We start from the raw sequence: 22,139 nt of genomic DNA, 5'->3' as shown, positions 1-22,139 counted from the left end.
AACTGTTGTCGCTCTCAGATGACACCAGCCTTGCTTGTTATATTGATGAGTAAATGAGAGAACATCCACAATTGCTGCAGTCTAATGTGAAAAACACGGATGATCAATTGGAACGGCAACCACTTTCAAAGAGCACCATTTCCTTCGTCAGTCTAAAACTGTGCAAGTGTTAACAGAGATCTACTATCCTGTTTCATCCCTCTGCCCGGGCATGCATGGAAACAGATGTATAGAATTTTAATGTTGTTTTAGTTTGAAACGCATTCCCATCAAAGCGGCTTCGGTTTAAAGCCCACCAAAGGGTTGTCGTTCGAGGTGCACGGCGATCATGTCCAGTTCCTTTTTACTGTGCATGGATAAAGAATTAACTGGGATTAAAGGCTGTAGTTGTTTGATTTTTGCAGGGCTCAATATATCATGGGGCTAGTTTAGTAGGCATTATGTATTTTCAGCTGTTCAGTAGTGAAAACATCACTGAAGAATTTAGTGCTGGATCTTCGAGCAACAGTAATAGGCCAGGTTTTTATTTTTGCTTTAAATTGTACAGTGATTTGAGATGTGCTTTACACTTGCGTTATCGGATAGAACAAACTGGAAATGGATGTATTGCAGATTTATTGGTGTTGGTGTAAATGTTTAATGTGTTGATATGAATTGTTTTTTCTTTGATAGAATTTAATACAAAAAGATGTTGAGTTAATTTAGAAACGTGTATTATTAGACAGCTTGTTGATTAGAAAAGTTTAATGTAGTAGTTAAAAATTTAAAAGGAGCTTTCTTGTGCTAATTGACCGATATCACTGTTGAAAACCTTTGTCGTCTAATGGCTCTGTAACACTAGAATAAAAAATTAGGAAAGCTGGCTTCTTGGTCAGTGGAGTCCAAAATCTTAGTGAATCCATTGACCTGGTTTGCTACTGGTGACAGATTTCAAGTACTTGTGGCGACCACTTTCTGCCAGGGTCGCCTTTGGGGAGGGAACCTGTTCACAAAAATTTGTGTTTTGATTCAGACTGACTGCAATCACTCTGAGATTAGCAGAGGTTTGGGAATAAATGCTGTCCAATTTATAGACACAAATCAATTGCCAAAAAATTCGCAATTGATCGGAGTCAGTCTGTGCCGATGAGTTGCTTATCTGTGATGCATTGTTTTGCAATAGGAGACGGCACTCAACTGGTTGTCATCTAGTTGCGAAGTGGTTGTAATCTGGTTATATTCTCATATAAAAGCAAGGTTGCCAAACATCTATCATTTTGTAGTTAAGCCCCGCCCTGCCATAACTACTACATCATTATTCCGGGGGAATTTCCAGTCTTGACTGGACTTTGTTTAATGTGATTTCTTTGTGTATGTAAACAGCAACAGATTTGCGATTGTTACAGATTTCTTACAGTGAATCACTATATTATCGTAAAGAGATTTCATGTAATTGCCAGCTTCACCCTATTTAATCACAAACTGATAACAAACTGGTTCTGTTTCATTGCTGTTTTATCACCATCTTGACACACCAAAGTCGCTTTGAATAGTGGTTACAAACCTAGTCTCCATCTTTGAAGCAGTTCATTGCACAGAGACCCAGTCATTTTTATTTTTTGGTGCTACAGTCTCCCTCCACTGTTTTCTCTAGTGTCACTGTAGCATAAAAGTCAGTATCAGCATTGGTTCCAAAAACCCAGTATCAGATGGGCTTTACAAAAAATCCCAATGAAATCAACCAATCTTCTATACAACAGTCAGCTTTGGCACGTAGTTACAGGAAATCTTATTTGGGGCCTCAGGCTTCAACAGTACTAGTTGTTTGGTTACCCTGGGTGACCACATTTGGATCACTTCCAACTATTTTGTGTAGTCTGCTGGCAGTTTTTGTTAACTGGCACACTGATTCTTATGTCCTTTTTCTACCTAGGCCAACCAGATTGGGGCTGTTGTGTGCTGTTGTCAAAATATGCTTAGGTCTATGATAATAATCAAAACACAAAACAAGTAATGAACAAACATCAAATAAAAACAAAGGGGAAATCAGATCTGCAACATTGTGTTGGTTAGCAACATTATTTTGCGCTATGGGAAATTTATAATGAGACTCTTTGGCTGATAATAAGTTTATCAAAAAGATAATCACCAGATTACTTTGTGTAACCAAAAAATCTGACGGAAAGCACCACAAAATGCAAATGAATTAAAATACTAAGGCCAGAAATCAGGAAATTTAAATCTAATCAGCCTGCAGGAAGTCATTATTATCTGTCCCTGTTCATTTTTCCAATTAATCTGACAAGACGCTGGAACAAATTCACTTATTTGGACAGCAAATGTAGGTCTTACCCCGATAAAACTGTGTTATGCGATTTCACAAACGATCAAGGAAGATCAGTGGAGAAACCCGGTTACTCTCAAGAGTAGAGATCCTATTTAAGGTCGAGATTGTGGGCAGAGAAAGCAGTTAATCAAAAACACGCAAATGGAGCAGCACTCGTGCATAGTCTCGCAAGTAGTAGCTCTTGTGGCTTTAACATTAGTGGTTTGAACTGTCCTGACTGGTTTGCAAAAAAATATGGGTGTGTAATGTTTCAGTCAGCTGCTTAGGGCAGATTTATGCCTTTGGATTAAGATGCAGCAGTGTGAGGTTAACACAGGCTGTAAAGGGTTCATGGGAGTAATGGAACAGCTTAGTCTTCACCATCATTTTCTATTTCTTTGAGAATGTAAACAACATGGACATATTTGCTCTTTTTTTTTTTTTTTTTTTTAAATCACGTAAGCACAGCATAGCAAATACATGAAGGTAAATGATATTACTTGGTTGGGAAATAAATACACAGCATGGCACAAAAATGTACAACACATCCATCTAGTGAGGTAGCAATGCCACGACAGCCAACGGGTTAAAATCCTACGCTGAACCATAAATCACTTCCCACGCCGTAGGCATCTACAAACAGGAGCAGAGAAACAACTCGCCAGAGAAGCATAAATTCAGCTTTAGTGTTATTAGTAGCGAAATGAAATATTAGGATGCTCCAACGTGTGAATATATCGGACTAAATATACTGCAGCTAAAAAAGAGCACACATGGTCTGCATATTGTGTGATTGGTTGTTTTAGCTTTTACTTGTAACATACAGTAATCTGCCGGAGAAAGCCTGTTTGCTTTGCATTTTAATTTGGCAGCCGCTATAAAAGAAAATTGATGATGCTGGGGAAAAGGGAGAACAAACAGGCATGGGGAATAGGAGAGGTAGATGGAGAATTGAAGGAGAATCATTTGCATTGGTGACAACACGAGGACAAAGCAAGCAAACCTCAGCTCTTATACTTTTCTAAGTGATGGTGCGTTTGAGCTCCGACATAGCTGAGTTGCATTTTTGGAGGCAGAAACACATTTCCTTTAATGGATGACCAAGTGGTCACGGTGGCAGCAAATGTGTAAACAAGGATGTCAAATGTCCAAATAAGGCGAATGTATTTAAACTCGCGTTCTAAAGGAAAGCTGGTCTAGACCTCTGTCACATGGTCCAGCATGGAAGATGCACTGTAGCTCCAAATATTAAAAACTATATTAAACAGTATTGTTTAAGGTTAATACACAGTGAAAAGTGGGACCACTCGTTAGCTATAACCTATTATAGGTATTGTGTAATAGACAAGTCAAAGAAAATGATTTAATGTAGCTATTTTCCCCATTACAGAAATGCAGCATAGAATGCATTTCTTACCTCGCATACGATTTCCAGCACTGCAAACATTGGTGGTGATAGAGTGTGCACCTTAGGCCTTACTGTCAGATGTTACTGCCCACGTTTCTGTGTGTGTGTGTGTGTGTGTGTTTTTATGAGCAGTTGCGTTGTGAGTCTTTATGCTTCAAGTACAAAGTTAAAGTGCCCTTTAAAACAGAGGCAGCCTATTAATTTTCCCCAAGGAGCCACATGAAAAACTGGGACTGTTGTGGAGGGCCACGCCAATAAGCTTATAAGAGATACAATTAATATTAAGCAGAACTTAGTGTAGCCTGTTGGTCCCAGTTTCTCATTTGGCCCTTTGGGGAAATTGATTGCCCACTCCTGATTTAAGATGTGATTTTTACATAGTGTGCTGCAGATAATTTGTCAGCAATAGATTCCACGCTGTCAAAACCAGTTCTCTGATCGAGAGTGAATTGGGTCCAAATTATTGCTTACTCTTGATTCTTGTCATTTTTTGCACATGACACTTGTGTCTCTGAGGGACAGATCAGTGCAGCATTGATTGTGGGTAGCCACCATGTTAGAGTGACAATGCCATTTGAAGCCTCGCTTGTTGACTCGGCCCCTGTTAGGCAGCTGCTGGAAGAGAGGCAGGCAGTTATTTGAGGTTAATGGTTGTCCTCAGCCTTTCTCTAGTTGGACATTCACATGGCAACACCACAACTGTCTATGGTACAAACAGTAGTGCAGTGTATTAGTCACTCACCAGTGGCCTGCTGTTTTCTCATAGTTGGACTTTTGACACTCTGTAGGAGCGGTTATGCCAGTGTTCACTGTGGTGCTGTTGTTGCTTTATTACTGATTTCTATTGTTCAGTCATCCTCAGTGTAGTAGGTTAATAGAAGATTCCTCGTGGAATAAACTAGTATAAAAGCCTGAAAGGTCCAGAGAATTTGCGAGTAGATACCATTAACTTGACTGAATGCACTGTGTGCAGATGGGTATTTCACTTTTCACTAAGAATTTGTTGGAATCCTGCCTGGTGAGCTGCCCGTGCAGGAATGCATGTAATAAACAGTCGACAAAAGACTCTAGGGAAAAAAGTAGTGTCTTTATCTTTTCTGCTGCACACACACACAGACACAGAGAGCAGTGTTATTCAGGGACTTTCTGCTCTTTAGCCCGAGGCCATGTTCCTTTCACATCTCTTCCTTCTCCCTCATTTGTCAGTCAGTATTTAAGTTAATAAAACAAGCTTATTTTAGCTCGCACATTTCAGCTCCTTTTTCAGTTTACATTCTGGGTCGAGGAGGAAAACCTTAATATTGATTGATGGGGAAATATCATATATCGGCTATTCAAAATAATACTTTAACATTTCAGTCGGTGCAAAGCGCTTCAGCACTGTCTCTCACTGGTATATGCATACTACACCTGATTTAAAAAAAAAAAAAAAAAAAGTAAGACATTATAATTTTGCCTTCTTACTTGTGCACCTTTTCTCTTGTGCTTTTTTCCTCAAGTTTTCTCAGTTTCAACCTGAAACCTTGATTTTTATCTTTAAAATGTTGGGAAAATACACAATGTTCATTATTAGTGATCTGAAATTAGTGATCTCAGGCATCTCTGTGTAGAATTTGTGGATCGGTGTTTTGTGGATGGCTTCCAACTACTGCTCCGTCCTTACAGGCACCTCGCTTGACGTGTCAAACTAAGAAAGTCCAAAGTCCATGAGGCTCTGCTGCAGGAGTGTTCTTCCAGAATGATAATTGTGATATCTTAAAATGAGGGTCCAGATTCTCTCTTAAGTAGTAAACCACGTTGAGATCTGGTGACCATGATGGTCATAGCATGTCAATCACATCATTTTGCCACCTATTGAATATTCAGTGAGACCTCGTGCTCTCTCAGTGAGGCATTGTTATCTTGGAAGAGACCACTCCCATTTGGATAAAGTGTTTCATAACAGGATAAAAGGTAATGAGGGTTAGCCCACACGTCTACATTGTGATGAGTGACTCATCACTTTTTTCCTGTTCTCTATAAACCATTCTCATGCCTATGGTTTTTGCAACACTAAACACACTTGTGTAATGAGAGGGTTAAGCCCTTCAACCCTCATCTTGAAATCCCTCTGTATGTAATTGTTATTCGACTGTTGTTACTGACAGTATGATTGTGCCCTGCATTGGAATTTTCAGCCAACTGAGAAAGAGTTAGTCCGTTGTTTTTTGGTACTTGCTGCATAGTCATCAGATATTCGCTGTTGGCAATATTTACCCAAACATATTTACCCAAGTTTTCCATAGATGTAAATGCAGATGCAATTTCCTGCCAGTCTGTGACTAAAGCTCCTCCCCGCCATTTTACTGAAACTGAAGTCTTGCAGATTAGCAATTGCAAGTTTACATGAAAGTGTTTGTGGTAGCTGTGATTTCTGTGTACTGACTGTCCTCTGATTTAAAAGTGTGAAAAAGGAAATGTGCAGCCTTAGTGCGTGCAGTATTGTCTAAGTCAAGAAATCAGTCAGTGATCTAAATTTGATGACTGACTAAAGCCTGACAGCAGATACTCGGAGTAAAGTCTCAAAGCGAGGAGGAGCTTGATCGTATCACTTTGACTAACCACCTCAAGCTTCAGCCCTGCTTTGTTTGATTAAATTAGCCATTCTTCTTTGCTTTACTACAGCTAAATAATCAAAAAGAATAAATTGTGTGTGTTTTCTGAAACACCTTTTCTTGAATTTAGTGGAAAATGTCATGATGTCAAGAAAATTTGTGAGGGAGAATTCGTGAGGTCATATGGAAAGATACCCAAGGTGCTAAGGGAATCCAGCTACACTAGGTTAAGTAATAATATGTTGAAGCTGGTCTCTGTTGATGTTCCAAACAAAGTTCTTATAAGGATGTCAGCCACTCTGTAGCCAACACTTAACAGGAAGTTATTTTAAGCTTAGAAGACAAAGACAATACCTTGACGTGTCTGTGAAGGTTCTCAGTCATCCAGGTCATCGTAGTCAAAGGAGCTTGCAAAAGAAAAGCGTCTGGACAATACCTTGACTTTCTCTTGTCAGTGGGACATAAAAAAGAATCACCAGACAAATTTGGTCAAAACAGATTAAAAGGTTTCGGTAGTGTGTACACAATGTTTAACCAGAGGTAAATGAAAAATACACTGGCCTTATTGTGACAGCATAGCTGGCACAAAGCTTTTGGGTAGTAGGGACCATCATCTGTGACATTACAGAGTTTTTATTGCGTATTTGTTTTGTAGTGTTTCTTATTCTCGCCTTAAAGGTTAGATTAATGTGTGGGGGTAGGTATTAGTTCATGTAGTTCACATCTGTGTATGCACTGTGATCATTTTATTTATAGAGCACTAACCACCATGGTTTGACTGTGGGTTTAACAACATATTTATAGTTTAGTATATGGAAACATTAAGTTTCCACAGGTCATGTGCATGACTTGTGTGCCTTATTGACATCACCCCACTTTGAAAGCTGCTGCTACAAGAAATTAAATATAGAATTAAGATGCTTTGTTGTCCTAAAGGATTGCTGGGTGTATCCAGTGTATATCCAATGCTAAAGGAGATGATAAAGAAAGCACTGAATGACCTCTCCTTGCATTTTGAGATTTCAGCCAGCTCTTAGAGATTTCACTTATATATTTCAGGGTCATTTCACTCAGTGGGCAGACTCCCTAAGCAAAATAAAAAAAAGAAGAAGATAAAAGGCTGATTTCCTACTGCTAAAGCCTGGGTTGTTTATTTTCAACAGCTCACTGACTCAAGTTTAAGACCATCTCTAAAAAGCCAACGAGGTGCTGAAAAGAAAATGCCCATTAAACAGAAATCATACCCCATCATGTCGAAAGCAACTGAGCACAAGTGAAAATGATATTGAGGAAAAGGGCTGATGTCTGTGTGCTTACCAGTAGATGTTATTAAGTTGTATGGACTAGTCCTCTTGATAAATGTTATTAAAATACTGAAATGCTGGTGCTCTTGGATACACTTTCTATCATTTGGCCTTGTGTGCATTTCTCTACTGAGCTCCTGTTTAAGTATTTATGGTATTTGGATTAAAAACACTGCCAATCAGGAAGTTGCTTCCACTTAATGTTTGTTTACTTTTTTTTTGGTTTTGAATATGTCTATTTTTGAACCTCTGTTGATGGACGTGGATCTTTTGGTACCTAGTATGACAAAATGTCATCTTTTTCCACTTTGATTGTCATGTAGGAACACTATGTTGACAGCAAAGTAAGACAGATAGTCAAGACCAGACATTAAATTCAGCACAGCAAACACGTAACGCGAACATACCCTGAGGTTTTCATTTTACCAACATCGCATATCTTACTTTGGTGGGGTTGTAGATGTCGACCTAAAGTCAACACAAAGCACTTCAAGAGCTCTCTTATCTACACTTGTTATTCTCTTTCGTCTGAATAATTTAGTTTCGTTTAATGAGTTTGTGCTCTACCATTGCAATAAGCATTAGTAAACCAGTTTCATTTAGAAATTATTCAAGTGATAGCAGTCAAAAAAGATATGTCTAGATTGCACTTGATTTTGTCTAGTTTGTGTTTGATGTACTCGATAATGTTGCTAAGCAGCTCTTTGTAATGTACTACTTGATCCTTTTTATCTCACAGTCTTGCTGAGTGGTTGTCACTTGCCAACAGTCTGTCTGTAACCAAATTAGTTTAGGCTTGATAAGACTACCAGAGCTGTGGAATGAAATTTCATACTCTTTGTTGAATTATCTTGAACCCCTATAGAAAGAAGACCGTTTTGTGTCAAGGGGAACCTCTTCATCAGCTCTAACTGATATTACCACAGAAGTTATTGCTATGGTCCCTTCTGTTTCAGTGTTTAAACAGCTCAGATGCTAAATATACTGTTGCATTGTAATGCAAATGGCACCATCTTTTTTTTCTGTTTTGGCTTAAAGGGCTCCATCGAGTGTTTTAAGTCTCACTACCTTGTGGAGGAATGTAATGTTGTCGAAGTCAATCATCATTACCACAGAGGAGATGTTACTCTTAAACAAGGCAGTTTGTCCTGCAGTATTAACATTCTAATTTTACCGCTTTGTCCTTGTTCGTGCAGTCTGTGTAGCTCTTTGACGACTGATAAACAAAGCTGTGATTGGTTTTATTTTTTATTTTTTCCACTGACATTTTAAGATATTGGAAACAATTCCACCATGAGTGTTGTGCACATTTTTAAAAAAAGGAGAAAATAGCCTAGATGTCTTTGTGCAGCTGTTCTCATTGACTTGTTAGTGTTGGGGATTGAACAGATATATCAGCTGTTGGTGATTCAGAGTTCGCAGCTGGTAGTTTTTAGGCGTTAGAAGATTTTACATGTGTGTTATAAAAAGAATTGAAAGTTGAATTGGGCTGCTTTATTTTATTAACGGTCTAGATTATATTGTTCTACCACAAAGTGCTGGTTAGTGGAACATATCACTCAACCCTGTTCTATATGAGGCTTAATGCTAAGTAGTTATTTTTAATGAAATGCAGAGTATTGGTTTAGTGTGTTCTTTTAAGTGATAAGATGTTCTTTCTATCTTTCACTGCTAAATAGGTGATAAAGCCCCTGGTGTGGTATTTGTGACGACGTTCCACTTTCATGTTGGTGTGCAGAGATGACAGGCTAGATGAATACTTGTCATCTTGAAGTGTTCCTGTGCCCCACGCGCAAACATATAGATGGATGCAGTAATGTATTACTAAAAATTCCTTAGCAATATCAACCCTAAAGTCTCTCCACTGGGAGATTGCGCAGTCAGTGTGCCTATTGTGCAGCTGGCCATGGATGCAAAGAAGAGTGCCATAGTAGATGCCGCGACTGCCGCTACATCAGCTTCCATTGAGACAGAGTGCCTCAATTATAGAACGGAGAGAGCAGAGATAATTAGAAGTGTTTTGAGAATCTTAGAGACTAGCGTTGGTAATTCAGAAATCATGGCATAGTGGAATGGCTCGGCATGTTAATGGAGTTGCTCTTGTTTCTGCTCGAGTCCTCTTTGAGCAGAGGAAAAATCAATATGGCTCTTTGTCAGTGTTTTAGGATTGGGGGTTTCTTACTCTCTTGCCAACGTGTGCGTGTTCTTTTCGCTCTCTGCATCAGCTCTAACCACAGACAAGCCACAGTGTGAGTATTTATTTCTTCTCTTAGGTGAGTCTAATTTCCTTTTAAAGTACCCACCACTCTTTGACTACTTGACAAAATTCAGATGATCTTTTAGTGCATTTTTATTGATGTTTTCTTTGCCATGAATAGCGGTGAATAGTGTTAACACTGTGCTGAGGTTATTTCTAAGAGCATTTCACTAATACTTTGTGACAGGCAGAAGAATTTGATTTACTGGGGCAAGCATTTCCGTTATCAAATGACCGTAAACGCACTTGATGTTCTGTAGCTTTGAATCATCTGAGGCATATGTTTATTTCGAATAGTTCAAGCCTGATATTTATCTCAATTTGATTACAATTCACGCAGAGTTGCCTTAATCTGTCAAGTACTTAAACCTCCAGATCAAGGCTTTATTCTTTCTTTTAATCTATTGATATCACTATCAAAGGAGGGGGAGGGGCGTAAGCTGTAAAAATGCAGCACCTTATAAAAATTAAAGTAGTTGTTAGCCCCGTCTGTTGTGCCATTTTTCATTTCTTTAATCTGGCAGCTTTTGTTGTGCAGAGCGATCATCTCAAAATGCTTTGTTTAAGCATACAACATAATTACAGAGGCTTCACTAGGCAAGTAGATTTTTGTATAGCCCCCAGCTGAATCCGTTGGCAGTTACCATTTCCCCACTATTAGACATGTCACTTCAAGATGTCATCTTTTTCCATCCATGACATTTCCCCTATTACTGCAGTCATCTGCCTTAAATAGATACTACTAACAATAAGGTTTTATAATTAAGGAATTTGGTTTCTTCTTGTAACAGTTGCTTGAAACGTTTGTACTGTTACTGATATGAGTGATTGGCACTGAAGTTAGACTGATTTGTAAAGTTACAACAATGCAGAACTGGCATGATGTTCTGTTGGTTTGGTTATCAGCTGTGAGCTAGACACTCAGAAGTCCATTCACATTTCCTTCTGGAACAAAAATGCAAGAGCTTTAGCGAGGCACACGTTGGAACGATTTGACAACGCACCAGTGCAGAGTTGGTCTTCAAAGCAGGGCGAACACTATGCCAATTTTATTAATCATGCAGGATGTATTAACTCGCTGCCAGAATCTGCTGTTTGTGTGGTCACAGAAAAATAAGCCTGCCACACATGGAACTTACAATGAGAGTGAACACTAAGCCTGGTCAGTTTTGTCCCAGTAATAATGGATCACTTAAGTTAATTATGAATGTGTTGCTCTTGTCGGTATATTTTGTGATATGCCAAATATTCAACTTTCCTCAAGTGCTTATTAACAAAGACTTAATCTGACTGGTGGCAACATATTTGCATGTCTGCATTCACCAATCAGACAGTAATTATTAGGAAACCTTCAAAATCTCTCTGGGAGTGATTGCAGTCAGTCCAAGTCAGACTGGGAAGGGTTGTCTCAGGTGACCTGTGCAATCATCTTGCAGAAGTGGTCATAAATAAAAGGTTCAATAGTTTTAAATGATTTTTTTCCTCCATGTTTTGCTCTGACATCTACAATAAGTCGCAGCAAAAATAAAATGTTGTCTCCTGGAATCTGCAAAGGCTTGTCTTGGTTTTTGTGCACGCTTTAATACACCTGCTCGGATACGGTGCTGAGAGGGTGTAATGTCAAGAAGTCAGTTTCCTAATGCATCTAACCTTTTCTGTGAGCAAATAGTTTAAATGTCAGTGTAGTTGATCACATAATAGATTTTATTTATTTAATATTCCAAAACAGTCTGTGGGGCAGCAGAGGTAAATATTTGTAGTCGAGTTTAACATTTACGTTGGCATTTCAGCTGTGATCAAATGATGACTGCGTTGCCTTATTTGTCCACCTTAGTGTTTATGTACTGATGTGACATTGATGCAAGATGTAAAAGTGTTACTTCTGTTCTGTCACCTAACCCATTTTACTGGAACACTACTGTGGACAATATACCTTTTAAAGCGGCGTTGTGTAAGAGCTTTAAGTTTTGCTGCTCAACAGCAGCTCTTCTACATCTGGTTTGGTCTGAGTCATTGTTCTGCCAGTCCAGAAATCGTGGAAGACTACTGCAGAAAAGACTGGAAGACTTTATATTAAGAGGTTATAGAGTGTTGAGTATAATGTATTAACTCATTCACTGCCAGCCATTTTCAAATCAGGTAACTCCCCACTGCCCCACTGGGTTTTTGAGCATTTTCACTCATTTTTGAAGAGCCACAGAAAACTGTGTGTTATGATCATATAAACGCTGAACCTACCAAAATGAAGAACAGACTCTCTTCTTTCATCCAAAAAAAAAAGCTTGTTTCTACCATTTTCCATTCTTTAGTAATCAGCTGTAGAAGAGAGGTGGGTTCCACCAAAAATGCCTGTTTTGACCAAAAAAAGGGAGAAAACGAGCTTTTTGTGAAAAATACATTTCAAGCAGAAAAGTGCCTTTGACACTAATATTTCTTGCTTTGTGACACCTCTAACATATAAAATAGTTTTTCACTTCTATAAAACAGAAATAACACTGAGAAAGGTTATGTTTTATCAAAACAATTTATTTACAAATATATGAAAAAATCAAATTCACTGACAAGCTGCCCGAGGTTGTATTCTGGCCCCTCCCATTGAAAAACGTAATTGACGTCTATAGACGTCAATGGCAGTGAATGAGTTAATTAAAAAAAAATCAACCTTTTAGAAATGGGAGATTGTAAAATTTATCTTCACTCATATGGAAGGCAGCTGTCTAGTGAGCCTCCATTTGCTTAGCATTGTGAGTTACTGTTGTTGGCCTCTTTACTGCTCAAGATGCTGGCTGACCCACAGACTCCTGATTCCCATCACTTTGATTGGCTGCTAGTGTTTATTTTTTGATAATCAGCTCAAGCACACAATCCAATTACACAGAGGTTAGTTTGTGAATGCGCGCCCTGAGTGAAATTAAGAAGATCTGAGAACATCTGTAGGCGTTGGGTTTTAACCCCCCCACCTCCACCCCTCTGCCCAAAGTATCCATAATGACATTTTACAAGACAAAGTAAGCATTCAAGTTGGTCTTCTTTTGTCATGTTGGGCTTCTACTAGCAGTTAAAGCCATAAGACATCTAAACAAGGCATGTGAATATGTGACATATCACACCAATCAGGGCTGAATACATCCGGTTAAACGGTTGGGTTTCCCTACTATTATGACAACAGTTTTTTAAACAATTCCCAGATCAAATGGACAAACAAAACTGTGCTTGATGTTCTCTACTGTTTGTTACCACATTCGTTACAGCAAATGGTGGAGACAGCATAGTCAAGTCAAAAATCAAGTTTAACTCTGGTTAATAACAGTTACATTTGTTACTGTTACTGCTGTCTGAAGATCCTCGAGTAAAAAAATAAAAAGAGTCTTACACAACCACAGTGCACTAAATTGCCATCTGAACAAACTAGAATGAAGATCTGGCAGATCTTTCTGAACCTACCTGGATATTAAGAATTTATTATATTTATAGCTTTATATACCCGGCCAGTAGCTAAGCCTTGAATATGGAAAGATTAGAGAATGCCAATGCTGAAGTGGACTTTATATTCAGCATTGAATAATTAGTATTTGTTTATTTACACAAGGCAAACTGTCATTGCAATACTAAATTATGTTATTGCAAATCAAAGATTTTCCCTCGGATGTGAAGCTAGCCAGGAGCATCGACATCACTAATAAGTGGACCTATACATTCTGTGATATGGGGGGCAGCCAATTACCATTACCATTATTTTTGCACTGGATTTATGTGCCATTGTTTGGTTTAATAATAATTTAGAAGAAGTAAGCATGCAAATGAGTGTTTATTTGCTATACTCTGCTTCTGTGTTACAGTACAATCAATTTCAGCCATAAGCTAAACAGCACAGTGGTGTTGCTAGGCAGAATATTAGGAACAGATTCTAAGGGAGCCTTGTTACTGTTTATCTTATTTCCCAGTATTCTTTTTCTTTTCTTTTTTTTTTCCTGTCATGGACAAATTATTTATGCCTATTTCAGAGAATGGTCAGCTGTTTCCGAATATATGTAAACCTTGACACAGTTTTTGTTCAAATGTAACTGCAGTTACAATGTGTGGCCCATCCGTTTTGCTCTTTTGCCATCAGAATTATTGTCGAAGAAAGATGCCCAACGGATTTACTTTACCAAATGGACCATCCCAGCCTTGCCGTAATGGTCTATTTGATTCACCTTTTATTGTTTATTTTATTTTATTTTCACTTTGCTAAACACGGGACAGACTTGACTGGGGAAAAGGGTTGAGCCCTCCATGGAAGATGCTCCTGGAGGGCTCAACCTGAGGGCTCCCATTCTTTTTTTTTTTTTTTTTTTTTTTTTTTTTTCAAGAGCCAAATGTTGTTGGTTAGCTGACTCAGAACCTTTTTTGTGCACAGGTAGCGGTTATTCCTCCATTATATCTTGATCAGCTGAGCAGTGAGAGGGTCTGTAGTTTATTCCAGCTGTGGATTTTTCTGTGAGTCAGCATTGTGCAATCAAAGGAACTGCAAAACCCAAACTGCAGGCGCAACATTAAAGATGACCAGTTAAAAGTTTGGGGGTTTTTTTCAGAGAGAGAGAGAGAGAGCGCTTGGGCTTGGCAGTATATAGAGACCTGGCCATTAGATGAAGGGAACAGTGGTGCATGATCACAGGAGCCTTTGCAAAGGAAACAAAATTGCTTTCATAGCATGCAGTCAGGTGAAGACAAGTCTCCAGGAGGTTGGCATATCATTATCTAAGCATAGCATAAAGGGAAGACTTCACAAAAAGAACTGCAGAGGGTTTACCTTAAGGTACAAACCAAGAGCCGAAAGACCAGATTAGACTGGACATGGCTTCCAGCGGTACTGGGTCACTGGTGTTTATTGATGGTGTGACAGATGACAAAAGCAGTGGGATAATCCAGAGTGTACAAAGAAAATACTGTCTGTTTAGATTCAGCCAAACGTAGCAAACTAGATGGGACGCTACTTCACAGTACAGATGGAAACTGACCCAAAACACTGTGTAAGCAATCCGGGCGCTTTTGAAGGTAATGAAGTGGAATATTCTTCAATAGGAAGTCAGTCACTTGATCACAATCTAGTGGAACATGCATCTCACCTGTGACAAAATAAAGGCAGTTAAAAGAAACCTCAGAATAATGTTGGTTTCAGAGTAAAGGCAGTCCTCAATTGTGATTCCTTCCATTTGTTTAATTATATTTGAGCAGCTAAAAGTGGGTTCAGCAGTCATTTTAAATGGAGCTAGTTGCTGGAGACTTTTTCCATTAAAGGAAACATCTTGTTATTGAACTACTGCTGCACAATAGAAGAAGCAGGCAAGAAGTTACAAACCATCAAATTAACGATAGCACAATTGGAAGACTGCAATCCAGAAACATATGGAGCAGCCAAAGCATGTGAAAGTCAAACAACGCTAAATGTAAAAGGGGAAAAGCAAAACATTGTGTTCAATCAATGGAAAAAAAGAGAGAGTTCTAATGTAATATAGATTAATACACTGTTACACACCCAGATCACTCAGATTCCTTCTCTTAATTCATTTTAGTTTCCACAATACTGTAAAAGTAATATGCATACACATTTTGATGCTCCCTTGTTTTGGGTCATTATGCTCACTGCATTTTGTTCACCTGTTATACAATTTGAAACTGAGAATTAAAGCGGCAATATGAGCAATTTTAGGATGTGGATAGTGGAGCTGAGTTTTTTTCAGTTTTGTTTGTTTTTTGTCAGCTACACGAATGAAATATGAAGTGAATGCGCATGGTGCATTTTCCTAGCACAAGTGCTACTGGATATCCCTCACTGTTCAAACATTCAGTGCTTGATATAGAGAGTCACAGCTATGCAGGGAATGCATTTGAGATTTTGCAGGTGTTCTTCTCTGTGAGATATGGTAAACCAAATCTCTCCTCCAGCCCTGCACGACAATTTAGAGCAACTCTGGAGAAACATCTTTCAGTCCTTAATAAGATGTGGTGCACTGAGTTCAGGATGAGGTAATAATCATTATGACTAAGTATGCACCTCAATAAAAAAAAGGAAAAGAAACCATTATAGCATTATATAAGCTTTTTTTATTGTTATTATACCAGGAGCTGCAACAAACAATGCCCTGGGCCCCACTGGTAGTGCTATTAAATATGTGTTTATCATGGGATGCAATAATCTAAATGAATGGGTTTTTGTTGCCATGTGTCTCAAGGATCTCTGGGTTTGTGATAGTAGGATACAGTAAGAAGGTTCCTAGCAGAGATAATCATGCTTAATTTAAGGGCACGTCTCATTTATACCTTAGCTGAGTCCTTATCTGGCTGTGTGTGCTATCAAACAATAATTACCTGCTCTGACTTTTGATTTAAAATGTGTGACGTCCATTGCCGGCTATTTTTGTCAGATTTTGGAGAATTACCCTCATTTGAGCCCTTAATAGTGCAGTCATATTTTCTCTGTCAGGTACAGGTGGTAATAATAGAGTCACTTGTCATATTTCCCATTGTGTCTGTGTGTTATTTTTCACCTTTCCATTGTATTGCTTCTGTCTGCTACACTTGGTAAGCAAAAAAAGGGAAAATGAGGCTGGCCGGTGCCTCAGTAGTCATTTTCAGAGCCTTGTTTACAGACACATACTCTAGCAGTCACATGTAGAAAAACCACATTATGTCAAATCTGAATTAGCTGTGTTCCACATGAAATAATCCAGAAATCACAACCCGCTGTCCTTTTTCTACACTCTCAAGGCTAAATCACCCCTACATGGCCTCGAATAGATAGCTGAATGAAACTGGATCTGTGAAGAGAAGAGAAAAAAAAAAGGGGGTGGGAGGAGGCTGGGGGTGCAAGCACTGTGGAAGTTACACAGCCTGCATGCCTTTCACTCAATGGGCCACTCTTTGGGACATTTCCTCAGTGCAGCTTTTTCAAAAGGGGCTTGCACTGCAGCTCCAGCAAAAGGGGCAGTACAGTGGGTCAACTGCCACTAGAGTTACAACCTCTCTTTTGTCGAGGTGTTGGACAAATTAGACCTCACAACTGTTTACCCAGTCATATAGGGACAGCTGCATCACTCCGCCCCTCCAAAACCTGCCACTGATGGTCGTTCCTTTGGGGAGCCATCTGTGAGGAGTAAGCAGCGATCAAATGATTGCTCAACAGTTTTACCTCCGTCACTGCTGGGGGTGATCATTTAACAGAACGAGATGTGTGTATTGTGTGATCCAGCTGTGATGTTTCCACTGTTTTTCTTGATGGAGCTAAGTCAGGGTACATGTTAAAATGAGCTGGTAGGTGTAAGTGTGCACCAGCATCTGTGCTGCATCCTTTAGATTTTTTTCCCCCCTGAGGAGGGTGTAACTGAACTTATAAATATAGTCTTGTGTGGGTATGTGTCATAACTGGATAATTTGGTATAAAGAATAATTCTTTGAGCTCTTCCATTATAGAAACATTTATTTCATTTAATTGTACTACCAGCAGTAATGAGGCAGAAAATATGCTAATATCTCCATGTAATCTCTTTGGGTGCTGTCACAGTTCTTGGTGGATGCCACAGGATTCAAATGAGCCAAATACACATGAGTAGAAGTCCAACATTCTGATGTGAATTTTAATTATATTGGTTTGTGGTTTTTAAAAAAAGTCTGCATTATAAATTTATAGGTTTTATGAATAAAGTAAAAGTAAAATGCTTTCTTGCCATTTATTTTTTTTAACTGGCAGAGTTTGATATCTCTAGTAACACACTGTGAATGATGTCCTTGATTTTCATCAGTTCTTGACTCACCTTTATAGAAGCACTGTTTAATACCAGTTGTTCATTTACGCATTGATTGATTGATTGTGAAAAAGGTTTGCTGAATCCGTATAGCAAATTTTATTCTGGATTTTAATCAAATTTTCTTTTTACATTTTTACTCCACTACTACTACTACTTGCATTTACAATATACATAAATTTTCACAGAACATCCCATGCAACATTTACATCTGTTTGCTACACGACATATTGCTGCCGACCAAACTGCAGTTGTTGCAGTTTGCATCTCAGCGACACATTTACATTTCTGAGAAGGTTAGGTCCAAGCTAATTTGACTGGCAGATAATTAGATGTAGCTGAAGCATAATTTTACTATGAAATGTAGCAGAAAATGAAAGCTAATCATTTTGTAGACCCACCTGACCGTAAATAGTTGTAGCAATAAGCATCAAATTTAAAGGAGCACTTTAAGCAGGAATAGATGTTTGGGACATAAGCATGAAATTCAACATTGTATTATAATGATTATAATATTTGACTTCCTCTGAGGATATATTTTTATGTGATACAATACTAAGATATTTTAATAGCCTATAATATGTAAACACAATCTGTATGAACTCATCATTATTTACTTCTATTATTAGCATTGTTTTATTTCTGTTATTTTACACATATCTCCATTCATTACATTAGTATTACTACATAGCTTCAACTTCATGCTGACCTTAAGTTGTGTTTCTGCACCTTAGTTTTAGTCACTATTGTTAATCACCATTTTCATATAAATGTAGTCATACATAGCCCCTATATACCTGTTGCTAATACTGAGCTAATGGCAAGTTATTACTTTAGTGTCAAAATACAACTACCTAACTGTAAAACTGTGTGAAGCTGTGCATTGGTTAATTACACGGAGACATCGTTGTACTTTACAAAGCTCCTAGCAGACTTTCAGTGTTTCTTATAGTAAATAATAACCTCTTTTCACAGTCGCCCACTCACAACAAGCACGCTAACAGCTTGATTTTCACATTGAGCTCACATCTTTTTTTTCTTCTGAAACTCCAGAGGAAAAAACAAGAACCAAAAACTTGTATCTTTATACAAAAAGATTTATATAACTATCTTACCTTTTTCAAACCCAGATTTGAGTTCTGTTTTGAGAAAAGAATTTTTAAACATTCTTTTCTGACCATTTTGTTCTGCAGTATGTCCACAAATGGATACAGCTAAGATCTGTTCAAGAATGTCATATTTATTTGCCCAAAGATATATAAAAGTGATGACCTTTAGGCTACATTGTGTAAGCAAATACAACAAACTGGTGTTCTCCTGAGACGTACACTGGTTCATTCATGCTTTTAAGCTCCTCTGTTAGTTCAAGATTACCATTGTACTATTGAGTTGAAAAGGCACGGCTTCATAAACCATGCTGGGGAGTGTGAGGCCAGCTACTTCTTATTTATCAGCAGTGGCACTATCAGCAGTGGCTTGTGAAAAGAGAGCCAGTCATTCAGAACAGTGGGGCCACCTTGGCTGTCAAGGCAGGATTTAGGCTACATTTCCCATGGTTGCCATGACGACTGTGGGAAGTGATTATGAAGAGAGGGTTTCGAGCAGCGCTGTCACACCAGTGGGTATTACCATAGTGGTTTGCACGGTGATCATCAGAGAATTACTGGCTCATGATCAAACGATTTTTTTTTTTTTTTTTTGTATCCACTGTTATTTTTGTGTCTGAAATATGAGATTAATGTATGTGTTTTCTTGCTTCTGTTTTTTCTAGGGTAAAATGTGGTTAAATGGGACAGGAACAAGTAGACCGTGAGGATTCTCTAACCCTTGCCCCTGTGTCCCAACCGTCTAAGAGGGTGTCGGACCTCACTGAGGCAATCCTGGGCCGTTGGCACTAAAATGTCCCTAAGTGGTGGCACTGCAGGCGGGAAAGGTGTGGACTCTAATGCGGTGGACACTTACGACAGCGGGGATGAGTGGGATATCGGTGTTGGAAATCTGATTATTGACCTTGACGCTGACTTAGAGAAGGACAAACTTGAGATGTCTGGCACCAAGGACGGTATGGCGGCACCACCAAGTGCAGTTGCGGCATTGCCTGACAACATCAGGTTTGTTAGTCCAGTGTCTGGCTCTCAAGGCAAGGAAAGTAAATCCAAATACAAGCGCAGTAAGAACTCTAAAGACAATAATAACAAAGCTTCAGCTGGAGATGGGGGTAAAAAAGAAACTACAGGGCGGACTCAAGGGGAGCCAACAGGCACAGCAGCAAGTGCAGCAGCTGCTGGCAACAATTCCACCTCTGGGAAGAACATGGAAAAAGTGGGAAAAGCCTCCAGAGGTGTTCTCGGCGGTAAAAAAGAGAAAGACGGGGCTAGTGGGAAAAGCAAGAAGGACAAAACAGATGGCGCCCCTGTCGTTGCAATAGGTGTCACAGAGAAGGACGTTGTCTCTCAAGCCCAGGTTGCTTTGGGAAATAGTCGTAACGCATCCTTTGAGAACACGCAATCAGCAGACTTGGCAGATGCCAATCAAATGGGGAATATTGCACTTGAACCTGTTGGGATAGTACCAGCACTGACTACAAAAACTGAACCAGAGGAGGTGGAGAATGGTAATGGAGAATGCAAGACGTTAAAGAAGGTAAAAAATGAAAAGGTACGTTTTCCTTTATTTTTGGTTTTAACTTTGCACATATCTGTTTGGCATCACTGGATTGGGTTATATTTGTCCTTGTGAAAAGAATTTTTTAATTTCTCGTTTTAGCGAAATGTACCTTTGACATTAAATAAGTTGTTTTTATTCATTAGTCTCCTAGAAAAAACAAACATATTGGCATACATGTTTTTTTTTTATCCTAACTAAAGCCTGCTAAATTTGACAATATTTTCTATTTCTATCGAAATCTGTGTTGGCAAGAAGAATGCTCGCCTTGTTTATAAGGTGAAAAGTATCTTTGAAACAGCACTGGCTTTATTTATCATAGAGAAATAAAAACAGTAGTGCTTAATACTGTAGACTTCTGGAAATTGTGCTCATAAGGGCCTGTTGCTTTCTGCAGGCTTGGAAATGTACATTCCCCAAAGCAGTCTGACATGTGATGCAGAAGAAAAGACCAACTGCTGATTTCTCTTTTATTACCATGCGATGAGAAAGGGTACCCTTGATGTATAAGATGCTGAGTCCAGCTACAGGAAATGGCCCACACAGCAGTGTTTTTTTTCCCCCCTGTTCTTGAAAGCAGGATTGATAATTGCCTGCTTATTTTAAATGGTTATTCCATGTTAAAAATAAATGCCAACAAGCCTCAGGTGAAATCAAAGGTATTATGTGCTTCACATGAGCCAGTAAAGTACCAGTGGCTGACTAAAATGTAATGCACACTGTCACGCAAAACCATAACATAATCCCTGTGAAGTGAAGTAAATGTCAAAATTTCTTCTTCGTTTTTTTATTATTCGCACAATTTCAACGCTGACATTGTCATACAGGAACAATATAAAGATCCGTGTAGCTATTCACCCACACTTATCTTGTTCACTCATAGAGTTGATCTATCACTGTCTCTATTGTATGCCTCATAGCAGCCTTTTCATGCTCTTGCAGTATAAAAGACAGCAGAGCAGGGAGGTGCTGAGGACTGTTTTTGTCTGTCATCGTGTTCCATTCTTAATCCCACAAGCCCCAGCAATGCCTGGTGGAGCAGTGTGTGGGGGAGGGAGCTGGTGCAAAGCACGCCTTCATCGTTTTTCCTGCTGCTCTGAAAGTGGCATGGGGGATGGGCTGTAAGGAAGCCTGTTTGATTCCTTAAATCCAGGACACCCAGACATGAGCACAAGCTGTAGAGCTGTCGAGTGCCGCGAAAGGAAATTTCAATGTGAATTCTGTAATTGCGATGTATTTCGAATGAAAAGGTTTCGTGAATTGGTTCACTGTGCTGAATAAAGGAGAGGGGTCACAACTGCTTTTAAATATCGATCTTGATTAAATGTATCCTTGAAAGTGTGATGGTGGAGGAAAGAAAGGGATGTGATTGCGTTGCTGCATTCATCAGTTTTGGCTTGAAGAGCTGTTTCATTTGGTGTCCAATGTTTAATGGATGTGTTTTTAAAAACCACACACATCAAAAGTGCATTTACCTCAAAGAATAAAATCAAACAAAAGCTGCTTTCAGCCCTGCTCTTCAGCCCCGAGCTTTTCTAGGACTTAACCGATAGAGACACAAATGTGTGACGCCGCCTGACTGGAAATTAGCCAGCCTTTAACCTGCTAGCTCTCTTAATACAAAGTTGTTTTGGATTGATGTGTGAATAGCACAGCTAATATAATAACTGTAAAATAACCATTAGTGATTACTAGTTCAAACACATTTGAAGTAGGCTACAACCTGCTGTTTGTTACATGTAAGTAAGGACCACTTCAAGGAATATTTTATTCGCTTTTTAAATATTTTTTTTAAATGTATTTATTTTATTGATTTCCTTTTG

The 22,139-nt window shown here is 38.8% G+C and overlaps 1 protein-coding gene across 4 annotated transcripts in view; it reads left to right on the top strand.

Moving 5' to 3' along the window:
- Nucleotides 1-22,139, top strand: part of znf609b (zinc finger protein 609b) — an 80,606-nt gene that overhangs the window by 6,938 nt on the left and 51,529 nt on the right. For 2 of the 4 annotated variants that reach the window (XM_026162618.2, XM_026162600.2), the window contains exon 2: nucleotides 19,424-20,310. The exons of 1 other annotated variant lie outside the window; for it this stretch is intronic. In XM_026162618.2, the coding sequence (XP_026018403.1) occupies nucleotides 19,552-20,310 (759 nt within the window). In that variant the 5' untranslated portion in view covers nucleotides 19,424-19,551. The remainder of the gene's footprint in view (nucleotides 1-19,423; nucleotides 20,311-22,139) is intronic. One more of the 4 variants, XM_026162628.2, reaches the window with a different exon arrangement.

The sequence above is a fragment of the Astatotilapia calliptera genome, chromosome 1 (assembly GCF_964374335.1).
Source record: "Astatotilapia calliptera chromosome 1, fAstCal68.1, whole genome shotgun sequence".
In the NCBI taxonomy this organism is placed as follows: domain Eukaryota; kingdom Metazoa; phylum Chordata; class Actinopteri; order Cichliformes; family Cichlidae; genus Astatotilapia; species Astatotilapia calliptera.
The sequence above is the reverse complement of the archived record's forward strand: the minus strand, read 5'-3'. Positions and strand labels throughout refer to the sequence as shown.